This window comes from Thamnophis sirtalis, unplaced genomic scaffold (genome assembly GCF_051295495.1).
Source record: "Thamnophis sirtalis isolate CommonGarterSnake01/CBP01778 unplaced genomic scaffold, rThaSir2_p1.2 scaffold_4, whole genome shotgun sequence".
NCBI lineage: Eukaryota > Metazoa > Chordata > Lepidosauria > Squamata > Natricidae > Thamnophis > Thamnophis sirtalis.
In genome coordinates, this window is record NW_028261384.1 from 67,420,420 (window position 1) to 67,439,451 (window position 19,032).

General features: G+C 43.7%; 1 protein-coding gene across 2 annotated transcripts in view; it reads right to left on the reverse strand.

Moving 5' to 3' along the window:
- The window catches only part of HERPUD2 (HERPUD family member 2), a 249,514-nt gene that overhangs the window by 61,401 nt on the left and 169,081 nt on the right, over positions 1-19,032 (reverse strand). The window contains exon 8 of one of the 2 annotated variants that reach the window (XM_087713078.1): positions 16,099-16,388. The exons of the other annotated variant lie outside the window; for it this stretch is intronic. Coding sequence (XP_087569204.1) covers positions 16,383-16,388 — 6 coding nt within the window. The 3' untranslated portion in view covers positions 16,099-16,382. Of the gene's footprint in view, positions 1-16,098; positions 16,389-19,032 lie in introns of those variants that run through there. 2 annotated transcript variants of the gene reach the window in all.

Consider the following 19,032-nt stretch of genomic DNA (forward strand, 5'->3'; position numbering starts at 1 on the left):
GCCCCTCCGGGTCGGCGGATCCCGGAGGCCTCCTTGGTTCACTGAGGAGCTCCGGGAGATGAAGCGCCGGATGAGACGCCTAGAGCACATGTGGAGGTCCGATAGGTCCGAATCGAACCGAGCACTTCTGACAGCATGCACCAAGGAATACATCCGGGCACTAAGGACAACTAAAAGAACACACATTGCCACCTTGGTTGCGTCCACCGAGTCCCGCCCAGCCGCCCTGTTTAGGATAACCCGCTCCCTCCTAAATAGGAGGAAGGCAGGGGACCCCTTACAGGGTAAGGCTGAGGATTATGTCCAGTTCTTGGCGGACAAAGTTGCTCGGTTTCGGTCGGACTTGGACTCCACCCCCGCAGATCCAGCCGAGACACAGGGGAATAACTTGGCAGACCATCTCTGGGTTGAGTTTCAGGATGTTGCCTCCGGGGATGTGGACAAGGCTATGCGAGCTGTGAGCGCCTCCACCTGTATACTGGACCCGTGTCCCTCCTGGCTGGTTGCCAACAGCAATGAGGTGACACGAGGCTGGATCCAGGCAGTTGTTACCGCCTCCCTTCGGGAGGGGCACTTCCCCACCACACTCAAAGCGGCGGTGGTGAGACCCCTCCTGAAGAAACCATCCTTGGATCCAGCCGTTCTTAATAACTATCGTCCAGTCTCCAACCTTCCCTTTGTTGGGAAGGTTGTTGAGAAGGTGGTGGCCTTCCAGCTTCAGCGTACCTTGGAGGAAACTAGCTATCTTGACCCCTTCCAGTCCGGCTTCAGGCCCGGTTACAGCACAGAAACTGCTTTGGTCGCATTGACCGATGATCTCTGGAGAGCCAGAGATGGAGGCCATGCGTCCATCCTGGTTCTCCTTGACCTCTCAGCGGCTTTCGATACCATCGACCATGGTATCCTTCTGCGACGACTGCGGGAGGTGGGAGTGGGAGGCACTGTCTTGCAGTGGTTCTCCTCCTACCTCTCGGACAGGTCGCAGTCGGTGTTGGTGGGGGGGCAGAGATCGTCCCCGAGGCCCCTAACTTATGGGGTGCCGCAGGGCTCAGTCTTATCCCCCCTACTATTCAACATATACATGAAACCGCTGGGTGAGATCATTCGGAGGCACGGGATAAAATACCATCAATACGCGGATGATACACAGTTGTATCTGTCCGCCCCGTGCCAACTCAATGAAGCGGTGGACGTGATGAACCAGGGTCTTGAGGCCGTTAAGGACTGGATGAGAGCTAACAAACTGGTACTCAACCCGGACAAGACCGAGTGGCTGTTGTGCTTCCCTCCCAACAATTTGGCCAATGTTCCATCACTCAGGCTGGGTGGTCAAAATTTATACCCCTCAGACAGGGTCCGCAACTTGGGAGTCCTCCTGGACCCACAGCTGACTTTTGACCATCATTTGTCAGCTGTGACCAGGGGGGCATTTGCCCAGGTTCGCCTGGTACGCCAGTTGCGGCCCTACCTGAATCGGGAGGCCCTCACAACAGTCACTCGAGCCCTTGTGATCTCTAGGCTGGAATATTGCAATGTGCTCAACATGGGGCTGCCCTTGAAGAGCATCTGGCGACTTCAGCTAGTCCAGAATGCGGCCGCGCGAGTGATCTTGGGCGCACCACGGTTCGCCCACATAACACCGATCCTCCGTGAGCTGCGCTGGCTACCTGTTGATCTCCGGGTGCGCTTCAAGGTGCTACTCACCATTCATAAAGCTCTCCATGGTAGTGGATCTGACTATTTGAGAGACCGCCTTCTGCCAATTACCTCCCTTCGTCCCATCAGATCGCATAGAGTAGGCCTCCTCCGAATTCCATCCGCCAGTCAGTGCCGACTGGCGACTACGCGGAGGAGAGCCTTCTCGGTTGCAGCTCCGACGCTTTGGAACGATCTCCCCGTGGAGATTCGTACCCTCACCACCGTCCAGGCCTTCCGCACAGCCCTCAAGATCTGGCTATCCCGTCAGGCCTGGGGATAAGACCTGTACTTGCCCCACCCGAATGTTGAGTGAATGTTGTGTTTTATCGGTTTATTTTTTTATTCACACTTTTTTTTTCTTTCTTGTGTTTTGTCCTACACTCCCTTCCCATTAATTGTAAGCCGCCCTGAGTCCCCTCAGGGAAAAGGGCTGCCTATAAATTTAAATAAAATGAAATGAAATGAAAAATGAAAATGGCAGACGCCTTGTCCAGACTCCCTCAATACAACTGCTCTAAACTGAGCATCGTGCAACCCGTGGTTCCCACTTCCAGCTTGGCGGCTCCGGTGGTTACTCGCAAGCAGGCACAAGCAAAAGTCGATGTGCCTCAAGATTTTCTTTCTGACCTCAAACTCGCCCTTCCCCAGGATGACTGGTTCCAGAAGCATCAGGATGAGTGCACAATGAGGGACGAATTGCCATGGATCGGCACCAAATTATATGTCCCCACCTCCCTCCGTCCGGTTATCCTCCAACGGGCTCACGACTCCAAGTTGGCAGGTCATTTTGGTTTCGTAAAAACTTTACATTTAGTGAAAAGACAATTTTGGTGGCCATCTTTGAAAAAGGACATTGAACTTTATGTTGCCAGTTGTCCCATTTGTGTGGCCGCGAAACGCCCTCCAGGGAAACCGCAGGGATTGCTCCAGTCTGTTGCCTGACCTGTGGCCCCTTGGAAGGAGATCTCTATGGACTTTATTGTTGAGCTCCCCGAGAGCCAGGGGCACACCGTCATTTGGGTCGTTACAGATTTGTTTTCAAAACAAGTTCATTTTGTGCCCTGCCACAAGATTCCTTCCGCTAAGGCGTTGGCTAAACTCTTCATTTCCCACATTTACCGCCTGCATGGCGTGCCTGATCGCATCATCTCGGATAGGGGTCTCCAGTTCACCTCAGTGTTCTGGAAGGAATTTCTCAAGCGTATTAGTTCCGCCCAGGGCCTTAGCTCCACCTACCATCCTCAGACTAATGGCACTTGTGAGAGGACTAATTCTGTTCTTGAACAATATTTACGTTGTTTCATCAATTATCAACAAGATGACTGGGTGGACTTATTGCCGCATGCTGAGGTGGCCTACAACAATTCTGTCCATTCCAGCACTGGTTTCACACCTTTCCGGGTGGTGTATGGTCAAGACTTTGTTCCTATTCCTGAATTGCCTCGTGACCAGCCGCAAGTTCCGTCCGTCGCTGACTGGAGTGAACGTCTCAGCCGCATTTGGCCTTTGACTCTGGCTACTCTAGATGCTGCACATCGTGCCCATAAAAAACAGGCGGACAAGAAACGTACACAGCCTTATGAATACCGGGAGGGTGACATGGTTTATTTGTCCACTAAGTTCCTTCACACCACGCAGAGGTCCAAAAAATTGGGGCCCAAATATGTTGGTCCGTTCCCCATCGTGAAGGTCATCAATCCTGTCTCTGTTCGCTTGCAATTGCCCAAGCACCTGAACCGGGTTCACCCGGTATTCCACATTAACCTGATTAAGCCTGTTCGTGTTTCCCATTTACGTCCGCCTGATGTCCCTCCACCTGCTCTGTTGCTCATCGATGGCGAACGGCACTTTGAAGTTCGTCAAATTCTTGATTCACCCAAGCGTCGTAATCGCGTCCAATATTTGGTGGCTTGGAAGCATTTCCCTCCCTCTCATACAGAATGGGTTGACAAGTCCCATGTTCGTGCTCCCCGATTGCTTCAGAAGTTTTATGCTGCGTATCCTGACAAGCCTTAATTTCTCTCTTTCCCCTCCCTGTTTCTCTTTGTGTTTTGTTGTTCGTCTGTTTGTTTCTGTTTTTTTTTTCTAGGCCTAACCGCCTTTTTCCGGGGGACGGCCAGATGTCAGCTTCTGCTTTGCTGTTGCTTCAGCTGCCATGAAACGGGGAGGGAGGGCATGGTATTTTGGGTGGGGTTACTCGTTGTGCTGGAGGAATGTTCTGGAGGTCTTTGGAGGGACAGACTACGCATGCGTGGGTGTTTCCCGCCTGGACTAACGGCACCGACATTCCATCTTCGTGATGCCTTTTGAAGTTATCTCACACCTGACACTTGAAGGACTTATGATTGGACTAGGCCTATGATGCCAGGGGGTGTGGAATGGGCTATTCTATATATCAACTGTTTTCGCGCCTAATTAACCAGACTTCTATTAATATCTTCAATGTAGGCCATTCCACACAATCAAAAACCTTAAATACATATAATGCTAATACACCTCCCTTTAATATTTGATTCTTTATATAATAATCTATGTTTAATTCCCTTCTTACTATATCTGACATTTGTAAGCCTCTTATAAATCCACACTGGTCATTTTTAATATAATTCTCTATAAATATATTCAATCTATTTGCCAATATTGCTGTAAAAAACTTAGCGTCCTGATTAATAAGTAATATTGACCTATATGATCCTGGATTTGTATAATCTTTACTTGCTTTTGCTATCAGTATTATCAAGGATTGCTTCCAGGAACGTGGAATATTTTCCCCTTCCATTATTTTATTAAACATTATCTTTATTTTCGGCACCAATAGTCCTTTGAAATTTTTATAATATTCTACACCTAATCCATCTAACCCTGGTGCCTTACCCATTTTCAATTTATTAATAACTTCCACTATTTCCTTTTCTTCTATTTGTGATTCCATTATTTCTTTATCATATTCTTGAATTTTATAAAACTGGTCAGATGAAACTGACTGGTTTGATCACCTTGAAGTCCAAGGGACTCGAAGGAGTCTTCTTCAGTACCATAGTTCAAAGGCCTCAATTCTTTAGTGCTCAGCCTTTCCTATGGTCCAACTTTCACTGCCATACATTACAACTGGGAAAACCATAGCCTTGACTATATGCACTTTTGTTGGCAGGGTGATGTCTCTGCTTTTTAGTATGCTGTCTAGATTTGACATAGCTTTTCTTCCCCAGGAGCAAGCATCTTTTAATTTCTTGGTTGCAGTCCCCATCTGTGATGATTTGGGAGCCCAGGAAAATAAAATCTGTCACTACCTCCATTTCTTCCCCAACTATTTGCCAGGAATTGAGAGGGCCGAATGCCATGGTCTTGGTTTTCTTGATGCTGAGTTTCAAGCCAACTTTTGCACTCTCCTTCACCCACATCAAGAGGCTCTTTAGTTCCTCTTCACTTTCTGCCATTAGAGTGTATCATCTGCATATTTGAGGTTGTTGATATTTCTCCCAGCAATCTTAATTCCAACTTTTGATTCATCTAGCCCCACTTTATATGCAGGCTGACAATATACAGCTTTGTTGGACTCCTTTCCCAATTTTGAACCAATCAGTGGTTCCATATCCAGTTCTGACTGTTGCTTCTTGACCCACATAAAGGTTTCTCAAGAGACAAATAAGATGGTCTGGTACTCCCATCTCTTTAAGAACTTGCCACAATTTGTTGTGATCCACACAATCAAAGGCTTTAACATAGTCAATGAAGCAAAAGTAGATGTTTTTCTGGAACTCCCTAGATTTCTCCATGATCCAGCATATGTTGGCAATTTGATCTCTAGTTCCTTTGCCTCTTCAGAATCCTGCCTGTACTTCTGGTAATTCTTGATCCACATACTACTGGAGCCTAGCTTGTAGGATTTTGAGCATAACTTTACTAGCATGTGAAATTGGTGCAATGGTGTGGTAGTTTGAACATTCTTTGGCATTGCCCTTATTTGAAATTGGAATGTAGACTGACCTTTTCCAATCTTGTTCAAGGGACTGATTAGGGGATTGGTGATTTGGGGACTGGAGGCTAGAACATATGAAGAATGGTTGCAGGAACTGAACTTGCTAGTCTAGTGAAGAGAAGGACCAGGGGTGACATGATAGCAATGTTCTAATATTTGAGGGGCTATTGCAGAGAGGAAAGGAGGGGGTCGACCTATTTTCCAGAGCAACTGAAGGTCAGACAAGGAATAATGGATGCACACTGATCAAGGAGAGATTCAACCTAGAAATAAGAAGAAAATTTCTGACTGAAAACAATCAAACAATGGATCAACTTGCCTTCAGAAGTTGTAGGTGCTTCATCACTGGAAGCTTTCAAGAATAAACTGGACAGCCATCTGTCAGAAATGGTATAAGGTCTCCTGCTTGAACAGGGTATTGGATAATGACTACAAGGTCTTTGTTATTCTAAACTCTGTTATTCTAAATCTATTCTTTAAAAAAACCTGAGCTATAAACTAAGATTTTCCCAGTTCATCTCTTCCAAATATGGGCTGCAAAACACTTAATATTAGCAAAGAAACAGCATTTTCTGGGGGCCCTGCAGAAATTCATTAAATGCTCTTCACTTTCTCTCAACTTCAAGCTCCATTTGAATTATGGGATACTAATACTCACTTATGTATCAATCTTATAAAAATGGTTACACAGTAATGTATCTGAATTATTTTTAATAATCTAAAATATAAATGCTAGTAGATGATGCTCATCATTATAATTATTACCACCAGTATCATCTAGATCTCTTTGGTCCAAGAATGAAATCACATCTTGTCTAACTGGAGGAAAAAGAAACCTAATTATTCCAGTCCATTTACTGGATGTACAATGAACTTAAATTGGCTTTAGAAGCTAAACTTAGTAAGATAGTACTATTGCAATTATATAAGTTAGTACAACCTTTAGAGTAAAGCTGTTGGAGTTCCAAGAGTCCAAATTTTTCAGTAAAGGAAAATATGCCCTCTTCTTGAGTGGTACATAGACAATTGTTTGTGTGTTTTTTTTAAAAAAGGACACAAGGACAATGTCTTCCTTGTTTTCTATTCCATTTCTTAAAAACAATTCTACAATATCCACACTAAGGATAAAATGTATTTCCCCCTTTGCTCAAACCCCTGTAGTAATCATGTTAATAGAAGACCTTTATTACTGGTTAATGGAATTCTTTTAAAATCAGACAAAGTTCAAAGTAAACTATTTTTCATTGATCGCATGAGGTATAAAGCTCAACCAGTCTATTTATGTTGTAAGCAAATTAAAAGCCTTAAGCCTATATAGCAAGACCGCATAATCTCAAGCAGAAAAATCAATTTCTTGCTAGCCTCGTGGGATATAGATATTTCCTTCCCTTTTATTTTGATAAAGGAACACTTTCAATCTATTTTACAAAGAAGTTAATTAATAATAGAGTTTGGACTTGCTTTTTAAATCATATTTTGACTGCAACTATGCCTAGTTTAATGTACAGTGAAAAACCCAACACTTTTTATAACAGAATTCTATTCTTCCAAACTGCACTTCTACATCCAGTAAGATGCTATCTTTTATGGATATAATTATCTCAGCACTCAAAAATGAAGGACTGGATCAGAATTTTTTCCTCTTTGGAACATTTTAATATCCCTGAAGGTATTTTGTCAGGTAGGATTCTGCAACAATATGCAAAATGTTAAAAAACAGTGATCATTTCAAATTCGCAACAATCTATTTTAAAGACAAAAGCATTATTTTAATTTTCAAAATGGCCTATTTTTGTCAGTTTGGACATTTTCTGAGTTTGGAGTGCTGCACAGATCCTTACTTTCTTCTTGGCTCCTCACCCTTATTGTGGTTCACTTGTTCCTTCTTAAGAGCAGAAAAGATGACATTGTTCTATTCCCACTACTGGTCCATCTGAAATATGCTCCAGCTTTAATTCAAAACAACTATTTTACAACTTGAGCTGTCTTAGATCTTTCAGAGCAGATGATGTCCAGCACTTCATTCCATTCTGGTAACAGATCCAGTTCTGATTGGCTGCAGTACTCACATGTCCTCTTCCCTCCAGCCATTTTGTTCTGGGATGCTGGGTTCCTATGCTCCCTGCTGTTTGGCTGTTTATGTTGTTTTAACAATCATGTAGTTGGTCCAATAATAGTTCATTAAGTTAATGAATTGTGTTCAACCATAGACAGTCAGGTTCCATCCAACCTGTACATCTCCCAACACATACTCTTTGGTTTTTATCCAGGCTGCATTTCTACTCCTTCCTCCTTCTTTTATTTTTTAAAAAACATATTTACATTGCAATGCAGGTACTTTTGATGCAGGAGGGGGTGCACAGGTAAACCCACCAGTGGCTGGCCAGGTTAGGTGATCCTAATATGCTGAATACTATAAATTCATATTAGCTTGGCTTTTCATTCTAGTGCCCTGGAGTTCCAATGTTGACTTTTAGCTTGAGTGAATTTTCTCTCCAACTTCCTCATAAGTATTAAAAATAGGGCTGAACAGTGTGGCAAGGAGGGGCACAGGAAGCCAGGCGTGGGTGTCAGATAGAACAGAGGTAAAACAGCTGACAGCTTAAGACATTATAGGAACTTCTTTTTTTGTATTTTTCTTATGTACTTCTCTGTAACATTCCAAAATGAACTTCTCCTTTTCGAAATGTCATGTTTGTCTCGTGTATGGAAACGCCTTGAGAATGCACAGTGGGGAACACGGCAAAAAAGTAGCATCCTGGGCAGAGCCCAGGCAGTTCAGATTTTGGTGTGTGAACACACTGAACTCGATGCATCAAATAAACCTGTTTCTCTCACCTTCGTGGTCTCGAGTCCTGGTCTTTTGTAAGTAGATTACAAACCTCAATCTGCTGCAACACTTTGCCACTTTGCTTCTTTGAATTCTCAGTTCTTACTTATTATAAGATGACTGTGGACTACAAGGGAAGTAGAAATGAAAGTCCCATCTGTTCCCTACTGCTTTGCTATGATATTGGAGCTATAATAATACCATAAAGGAAAACAAGAAAAAATAAGGGGAAAGGGTTGCATTAGTCTCAAAAGAGACAATGTGGGAAAAGAGGGTGAAGAAATATGCACAAACACCTTGAATAAGAATGCGCAAGTGATAAGGTTCTGACTAATGAACCCAACCAATTCAGCAATTCCGAGACTTTCACCTTTCTCAAAGAATACTCCATGAATGAAAACAAAATCAACTCTAAATATTTCCTGCAGTTTCAGTATAATTAAAGAATAGACAATTCCCTTCCTCATGGTCACAGTTCACATTGTCTAATTGCGTGTTCTGGCATTTCCTTTGCAACTACCCTAAGTTTCTGCCCAGCACTTGTTGAAATGACCTTGGTTCCCACTGGATGAACTGTTGCTGTTGTCTGGTCTGACATTACAGACTTCCCACACACACATAAGCTGAGAAATGGAAAGAATGACTGTGACAAGCCTGATCTGTTTCAAAGTTGACAGTCGATCCCCCTAGAAAGTGAGAAGCACAAGCACACACAGACATTAATGAAACCCAGGGTCCCCTCTATTTGCCCATCCCCTGCACCTTCTTCACTGGACCTCGACCAGACTTGGTCACAGGCTCTCCCTTTCACTCCATCCTTTAATTTTTCCCTGAGTCTTCTCTGCCCTCCCAAAAGTGATCAGGTAGGCAGCCTGAGCTCAGGATCTGAAGGGGTTGTTCACTAATTAAAGCTTAAGAAGTTAAAGCTGGTTTAACAACAAGGTTACAACTAATGAAGCCAACCATTTCAGCAACTCTGATATTTTCAGTTTTCTCAAAGAACTGTTTTATTGAGTACATCATTTCAACATGAATAAAACAAAAGCAGTTCTTGTGCTGCCCCAGCAGTATATAGCTAGTGTAGGAATTAAGAACTGTCTCCTTTAAGAATCTACCTCATGGGAAATGTAGTTCCATAACATGTGACCACATCTGTGCTCCCTGATTGGGCAGTGGGGTACTCTGCCCACTGCCCAATCATTTATTACTGAGCACTCACTGAATCGCCTTCAGTTCTACCAGAAGTAGCTTTGCACCAGCAGCATGGGTTAGAGGAATTAATGTCTTTTTACACTACATGATGGGACAGATCATGGAAAGTCAGAAGAATCTTAACACTGAACTGTAAGTTTTGCTATTAAGGATGCCTGATAATAAACATGATCTGAAAGATATTCCTAAGCGTGGAGTTAACTGGCTGCCCAAGCAGAACCTCATTGCCCAGGGCAGAACAGTAAAAAGACATTAGAAATCCTTTAACCTCCTTAGAGCGAAAAGGCTTTGAAGTTTATTCTCCTCAAGTAAAAAGATGATGAATGATTTGCCCCCATCCAGAAGTTCCTGAGTAAATAAGACATTGAGGTGAAATCCCAAACTCCATTTGCCTTTTAACTGAGAAAAGCTGCCAGAATTTCCCCACCCCCTTTTGGAGCAAAGAGAAACATCCCGTTTCAGCGAGAAAGGCTGATTATCTCTCTTGAGATGAAGGACTTTGTTGTGATTAAGAAAGTGTGTTAAAAGGAAACCAGGATTCGCATGATAAAGCAACCCCGCTTTCCTTCCCAACCTAACAAGAAGATAAGTCTTTTGTGTAGTAAACGCCTCATGGAAAAATCTCCATGCAAATGAAATTTGAGTAAGGAAGAGATCAGCAGCCCAGAGCAGACCTCCCAACTCCTTTGAACTTTATTGATGAATTGTCCTGGCAACGAGAGGCAATAAAGAGGCCAACTTACTTAGGGTATGCAAGCCTGCAGACAGCCAAAAGAAACATAAGGCAGACCAGCTGAATGAATTAAAAGTGAGTACAAGTTATGTTCTTGCTGATTTGTTATTGTTTGTGAATTCGGAAAAGGCGTAAGCCCTTAGGAGGTATCAAGCCTCAGGTCCAAGAGGGGTTCCGAGGCCAGGTCTAGATCCTTAGGAATTCCAATATTGAACAGAAAGCCAATACTAGCAACACAGTGGCTGGCAGGTGAACTGCACCTGCATCTCCAAAGTTTCTCAATACACCCTAGTGGCCAACAAGTGTACTGCACCTATATCATCAGAGTCTAGCAACGCACCCTAGTGGCCAACAAGTGTACTGCACCTATATCGCCAGAGTCTTGCAATGCACCCTAGTGGCAGACAAGTGAATTGCACCTGCATCTTCAAGTCTTGCAATGCACCCTAGTGGCCAAAAAGGGAGTTGAACTCTAAGAATTGATAACACATTCTAGAAATTTTCTGAGTCAATCCTAGTTATAGAATCTTCCTGAGTATGGCAGAAGGGTCAGTCATGTCAAAATCCATGCCTGAACCCACCACAGACTCAGAATTGGTCATCCAAAACTCAGAATCGGATGTCCAACTATCAGAAAAGGCAGAAACACGTCAAATAGCCTATGGCCTAAGACAGCATAGAAAGCCTACACAGATTATGCGGTCAAACCTCTTGGAGGAGTGGGATGGGATTTATCGAAATCAGGAAAGTGGCTGGAAGCAGTTGCAGCATCTCTGTGACAAACTCGATTTACCCCCAAAACGCCTCTGTTCATTGAGTAAAGATATGGACAAAATCTACAAGCTATGGAGACCGCCTCACTGACATCCAGTTACAACTAAATGATGATGAAGAACTCCAGAAGGAAATGCTGCACATTCAGATGTTAAACAAAGAATGTAAAAAGCAGTTCTGATGCAGCAAAGACCTTATACAATCCAATCTGAAGAGGGAGACAGCCCCAGATGAGAAGGCTGAGTCTGAAGCATCACAATAGTCATATGTAGCTCCCTCCCATGCTTCCAAGCAAGTGTCCACATCCAATCCCAAGGATACATCAGAAACAAATGCTGGATCCAAAGTGTCTCATCATTTGCGAGTACCATCTCAGTGGTCACATGCAGCCCCCTCTCACGCTTCTAAGAGGACATCCTCATCTAGTCCAAAAGTTACACAGGGAGAGAAGGCCACATCAGGGGGGTCTCATCGTTCACACACGACATCTCGACAGTCACATGCAGCTTCCTCCCACGTCTCCAGAAAGGTCTCATCTTTCCGATCAAAAGCAGGTAGCAGCGTCTCGCAGCAATCTTCCCATTACAGCCAAAGGTGACAGATATCTACAGCTGGAGAAGCACTAATAGAAGCTGAGATGGCAGAGGTGGATCTAGAGACAGCAAGAGAAGAGCAGCTGCTGAAAGAGAAGTTGGCAATGATGGAGGCAGAGAAGGCAGCAGAAATAGCCAAAACTCAGGCAGAAAAGGCAGCTGCAGCTGCTAAAGTTCAGGCTCAACTGAAATACCTTCGACACAAGTGGGAAGCAAAAGAAAGACTAACATGGGCCAAAGTTCTACAGGCCGAGGCCGGTGGTGCCTTCCTCAACTTCGATCCTAGGAAGTGAGAAGCAGAGAACCCAGATGCATGTGTCAAAGCCTACGTAAATGGCCAACACATAATACAACAGAAACAATCAACAAACCCACAAGCTAACGAGACAGTTGATGTCATACAATCCGCACCACTCTATCCTTCCCTTAGCACTGGAGAGCCTAAACCGATGAACCCAGACACATGAGGCAATCTCAACCATAGCCCAGCAATGTCAAACAATCCTCAGCCAGCAGAGATACAAATAGTTGCAAGTAGCAACCTCAGCGTCAAGGCAAAATAATTCCAGCCAATACTTCAAGGCTACTTGAACAGGAACGAACAGAGTCAACACAGTCAACCTGCAGAGCAACAACGAAAACAATCTTTGGCTACACCATGGCAATATGAAGTTGCACAGAACCTTTCGGAAGAGAAACACCACCCGTTCTCAGCCACCATGCCCACCCCTATAGACCGCACCTGTTCAAACCAACAGGATACCACTGGTCCTGATCCACCCAAAGCTGCAGGGCACACCCTTCCGATTCCCCCGGCATACCACCCTGGAGCAGATGGGCAACCTTGGCAGAGGAAGATGAGTTTGGCAGAGAGAGGGATAAAGAAGTTCTTGGACAAACCAGGCCGAGAATATAAGGTATGGAGGGAGATCTTCCAACGTCTTATCCTTGCTGAGAAGATAGTGCCCTCCAGTTTGGACGTGTCATCTGAAGAAGCTGTTTTTTCTTAGCAGCTCCAGTCCTGAGATTGCGTTAAGCTGTCTAAACAGCATTCATCAGCTCTTTGACAGATTCATTATCTCTCCTTTGGGCGAAGAAGGAGGGGTGAATAGCTGGACTTAGGAAGTGCTCCACTAACCTCCCCCAGGAGATAAATCTGGGGTGTGGAAGGTGTGAGCCCCCCTGCAACCCAGCGAACTCTGCCCCGGGACTCATTCTGCCTTTTTGCAGAAACTAAGACACACGTCCACCCCTTGCTCAATGATTGATTTATATCTGAATCCAAGACAGGCAGAGAAATACCGGAGAACTTCCAATTGTATTAACAGACTTTAACTCCATTTTTCTAAAAATTCCTTCTATTAAACTACGTGGCAGAAAGATAAAGATGGCGCTGAAGAGTTTTGTAGGTGGAGTTGTGCTGTGATGTTACAAACTACCACAGAGCTTAAAATCATTTAAAGATCACTAAATCAGCAGTGATTTATTAGCAAGCTACAGACTAATAACTGGAACAAGTGGTCTGTCTGGTCTTATTAATTGGGTGCAAGATACGATTAACTGAGGAAATGGCTTCAAAGCAAGCTAAAACAACTATGACTTCAAAGAGCGCAGGGAGTTCACCTGCTCTGACAACTAAATTAAAGTCATTGCTGCCCCCCCCCAACCCCCCCCCTCTCCTGCTGGAGAACCTCTGACTCAAGAAATATTGCAAAGAGTTTTAAATGATGCTTTAAAAGATCATGCAGCCATGATTGAAATTAAAATACAGGAAAAGATTTCTGCTGCTTTCAAGGAGATTTCGGAAGAGGTGTTGGGGTTGGTGCAGATTCGTAATCAAGAAATCAGAGAAGATATTTTAGATGCTTTTAAATGATTATCTGGTTATGTATTAGCATTGGAGGATAAAATGGAAGATGTTAGTGATTCCAATATTAATCTGGTAACTAAAATGGATGCAGTCCAAGGCAAGGTTGATGATGCAGAAAATGAAATTACAATGTTGCAGTACAAACAGATGGAATTTGCTTTGAGAATAAGGGGCCTTAAAGAGAAAAACCAAGAAAACCTGAAGGAGATTTTTTCAGAAGCCTTTGATCAATTGTTGGGCTGGCCAGGTGGGGACTTTGACTGGCAAATGGAGTTAATTCATGGCTTGCCAGACAGAAACAACTTCCAAGAGACATTGTAGTGTATTTTGCCACAAGGGACACGAGGAATTTGATACTACAAGAGTCTTACAAAACCAAGTTGCAAATTGGGGGCCAGGAGGAGATAGTTCTGAAGGAAATCCCACCCAAAATGCTGAGATCTAGAAAAGACTATGCCTTCTTAGTGGATGAACCCAACAACCATCAGCTACAGTTCAGATGGGAAGCTCCAGCCAGATTAGTGGTCAACTACCTGGGACAAAGATATCGTCTTAACTCAGTTTGGAAGGCTAAAGATTTTTACAGCAATATGCTGACGGCTGGAAATCCCCTCCCTCCAGGACCCAGAGCAAGCGAGCAAGAAGGACAGAACAGACAGCAAGATACTCAAGGATCATTCCAGGTGGACCAAGTCTGGACACCTCTGCTGGAAGTAGAAGGAGCGAAGGAGCAAAGACAAACCCATGTGGTCACTAGACTTACAGAACAAGAGTTAAAGAAGCAACAAGCTCTGCAACAAACGCACGCAACAGCTAAAGAAGCCACAGATTCTAGCTCAGAAGCGGTGGGAGGAGCCAGGCTGAAAACCAAACTACAGGATTTCCAGATGGCTCTTAAAAAGCTTCAGGGAGCTAAACATGATAACTAAATTCTTAACTTGGAATGTCAATGGCTTAAATTCACCACAGAAAAGGAAGAAAATAAACCATTATTTGAAACAATTTAAGAATGATATAATTTGCCTGCAAGAAACACATATTAGAACAGCTGACCAGAAATATTTGATGAACACAAGACTTGGACAACACTTTGTAGCCTCCACCTCAGAGAAGAAAAATGGTATAGTTATATATCTAAGAAAGGACATGAAAGCTGAATTAATTGAAGCAGACTCCCAAGGAAGGTATATTGCAATAGAACTTGTATTAGAAGGGAAAAAGATACTCTTAATGGGAATATATGCTCCCAATCAACAACAAGACAAATTTTACAAGATGCTCCATACCAAGTTAATACAATGGGACGATAGATCTTGCATTTTAATGGGTGACTGGAACAGAGTTTTGGATACCAAGAAGGACAAGAAGGGTCTCCTGCAAAACATCCAAACACGAACGAAACTACCTAAGTCTTTTTTCGATATGATGGATGATATGAAGCTAAGAGATATCTGGCGAGAAAGAAATGCAAAAGAACAGGACTTTACATTCTTTTCTGATAGACCTCAATCTTTTTCCAGGATTGATTTCATATTAACAACAAATGATTTGCTTTCTAAGGGAAAGAAGACGAAGATATGTTCCAGAGCCTTAACAGATCACAACCCAGTTTGGATGGAATTGGAATTTGGAAAGGAATCTAGAAGGTGTTGGAGGTTAATTAAAATTTATTTAGATATGAGAAAAATGTTAATGAATGTAAAAAACTGTTAAGAGAATATTTTGTTTTTAACATGAATAAGGGTACATCCATGGAAATGGTTGGGATGCAAGTAAAGCATACATGAGAGGAGTCCTAATAAATTTAAATAAGTTACATAGACGTAGACAGGGGGAAAAAAGAAAGGAACTAGAGGAAGAAATTAAGAAGAAAGAACAGGAGTTAATATTAAATCCAGGAGATAAGAAGATTAAAGAAGCAATTACCCTATTACAAGTGAAATTTAACATGCTGATGTCAGACCAGATGGCTACGAATTTGTTATATGCAAAACATAATACTTTCTGCAATGCAAATAAACCTGGCAAATGGGTAGCATATTTGACCAGGAAGAAACAAAAATCTCGTAATATACCAAAATATATATTATAAAGGAAAAGAAGTTTATCAAGAGGATATGATCCAAAAGGCCTTCCTTGAATTTTTTACAGGATTGTACACGGATGATAAAATACAAGACTTAGATATAGATAGATACTTGGACAAAGAAAAAATACGTATAGTTAAAGAGGAGCAAAGGGAGAATGTCAGCTGCAACTTCATTTAATAATCAGGAAAGAAGCCACTCAACTCCGTTTGTTTGAAATCAAGTGTACTTTTACTAATTACAAATGAACAGTAGCAAAGCTAAGCTGATTCTGCTTAATTAGGTGCGAAAAGCTAATAATATCATGTATAATTCAATCCCCTCCCCTTGGCACCCCAGTCCATAGTCCAATTATAATGCACCCAACTGTCAGGTGGCAGATAACTTCAAAAGTCATCACCAGGATGAAATGCTGGACAGTTAACCTTGGCAGGAAACTCCCTTCCTCCACATGCGCAGTAAGATGGTCAGGTCAGCGTCTAGAATCTTCCTCCAGCACATCATGATTCCCCTTCCAAATACCATGCCCCCCCTCCCTGTTTCAATGGCAGCCAAAGCAGCAGCAAAGCAGAGGATGACATCCGGCCCCCCTCCAGAAAAGAGCGGTCAGACCTGCAGAAACGAAAAGAACACAAACACACAGACAAACAACAATACATTAAAGAGGGAAAGGGGAAGGGAGAAAAACAAAAGAAAAGGAAAATTAGGAGATTGTCCAAAATCAGGGCTTGTCAGGATAAGCAGAGTAGAACTTGCGGAGCAGACGAGGTGCCCGAACATGGGACCCATCAACCCATTCAGTGTGAGAAGGGGGGAAATGCTTCCAAGCCACCAGGTACTGGACATGGTTGCGCCGTCTATGAGAGTCCAAAATCTCACGGACTTCGAAATGTTGCTCACCCTCAATCAAAAGCGGAACGGGTGGAGGAGGGAGAGATGGTCTCAAAGAAGAAGTGCAGACAGGCTTCAGAAGGTTAACATGAAAAACAGGGTAAACCTGTTGAGATACTTAGGCAACTGGAGCCGGACAGAAACAGGATTGATGATCTTGACAATGGGAAACGGGCCAACATATTTGGGCCCCAGTTTCTTCGACTTTTGGGGTGTTTGAAGAAATCTAGTGGACAAATAAACTTGATCACCAACTTTGTATTCATAGGGTTTAGTCCGTATTTTATTAGCCTGCTTCTTATGAGCGTGGTGCGCAGCATCCAGAGTTTGGAGAGCCAAAGGCCAAATGTTCTGAAGGCGATCACTCCACTCGGACAGCGACGACACTTGGGGTTGCTCACGAGGAATCTCAGGAATGGGCACAAAATCCTGGCCAAACACCACATGAAAAGAGGTAAAACCAGTGCTGCTGTGCACTGAATTATTGTAAGCCACCTCAGCATGAGGCAACAAATCCACCCAATCATCCTGTTGGTAGTTGATGAAACAACGTAAATATTGTTCTAGTACAGAATTAGTCCTTTCACAAGCCCCATTAGTCTGAGGGTGGTGGGAGGAGCTTAATCCTTGGGCAGAGCCAATACGTTTCAGAAACTCTTTCCAGAAGAGGGAGGTGAACTGAACACCCCTGTCCGAAATGATGCGGCCGGGCACCCCATGCAAGTGGTAAATGTGGGAGATGAACATCTTAGTGAGAGATTTAGCAGAGGGAATCTTGGAGCAAGGGATGAAATGGACCTGTTTGGAGAACAAGTCGGTAACAACCTAGATGACAGTGTGCCCCTGACTCTCAGGAAGTTCGACAATGAAATCCATGGAGATCTCATTCCATGGGGCGAGCCACCGCCTAGAGTAACCTTTGGGGCTTACCCGGAGGGCATTTAGCAGCAGCATAAACGGGACAACTGGCAACACATTTTTCAATGTCCTTTTCAAAGAGGGCCACCAAATTGCCGCTTGACGAGGTGGAGAGTCTTGACGAATCCAAAATGCCCTGCCATCCGGGAGTCATGAGCCCATTGAAGAACAATGGTTCTAAGGGACGCAGTAACATATAACTTCATCCCAATCCAAGGTATGTCATCTCTCATAGTGCATTCATTCATGTGCAGTCGGAACCAGTCATCTCCAGTAAGGGCCTTTTTTAGGTCAGAAAGAAAGTCCTGAGTGACCTCTACCTTAGAAGTTGCTTGACTTCTAGTAACAACAGGAGCAATGAGGCTCATCACGGGAATGACAGGCTGGACCACACTGAGCTTAGAACAGTTGTATTGAGGAAGCGTGGATAAAGCATCAGCCATAAAAAATTTCCCACCTGGAATGTATTTCAGGGTAAAATTAAATCTATTGAAATGCTGAGCCCTGCTTAGGAGAAAGTTTTCTGGGCATTCTCAAAGCTTCCAAATTTTTATGGTCAGTCCATACTTTGAAAGGGTGTTTGGCGCCCTCCAGAAAATGGCGCCATGTGGACAAAGCCCAGTGAACAGCAAAAGCTTCTTTCTACCAAATGGCCCAACGTCTCTCCGTGTTGGTTAGTTTGCGAGAGGTGTAAGCACAGGATTGTAATTTTCCTTGGCTATTAGCTTGAAGTAAGACAGCTCCCACAGCCACGTCACTGACGTCAGCTTGGACCACAAAAGGTGCATCCATGTCTGGGTGTTTGAGGACTGGTTCCTCCGCAAAAAGCCACTTTAACTTCTCGAAAGCAGCTTGGCAGTCCATAGTCCAATCGAGCGGCTTACTAGGTTTGGATTTCGCCCCACCTTTAGACTTAAGGAGGTTAGTTATTGGGAGAGCTATCTTAGCAAAGGAGGGAATAAATTGACAATAGAAATTAGCAAAACCAAAAACTTCTGCAATTGCTTGCATGTACGAGGGGCCTCCCACTCGGTGACTGCCCTGATACCCTTGTGGGAGATGCGATAGCCCAGGTAATCAACCTTCTCTTGATGGAACTCACACTTGGACAATTTGGCGTAGAGTTCAGCCGCCCGGAGTTTTTTCAGCACTGTACGAACCAGCTTCACGTGTTCTTCACGTGTTTTCCTGTAAATAAGGATATCATCTAAATAGACGATAACACCTTTGTAAAGGTGGTCATGTAAAACCTCATTAATCAGCTGCATGAAAACCGCCGGCGCCCCCTGTAGGCCAAACAGCATTATGTGAAATTGGAAACAACCAAGGGGACAGTTGAAAGCAGTTTTCATTCGTCCCCCTCCTTAATTCTGACTCTATAATACACTTCTCTTAAGTCCAACTTAGTGAAAATACGGCCCTTCCCCAGTTGGGCCAGCATGTCTTT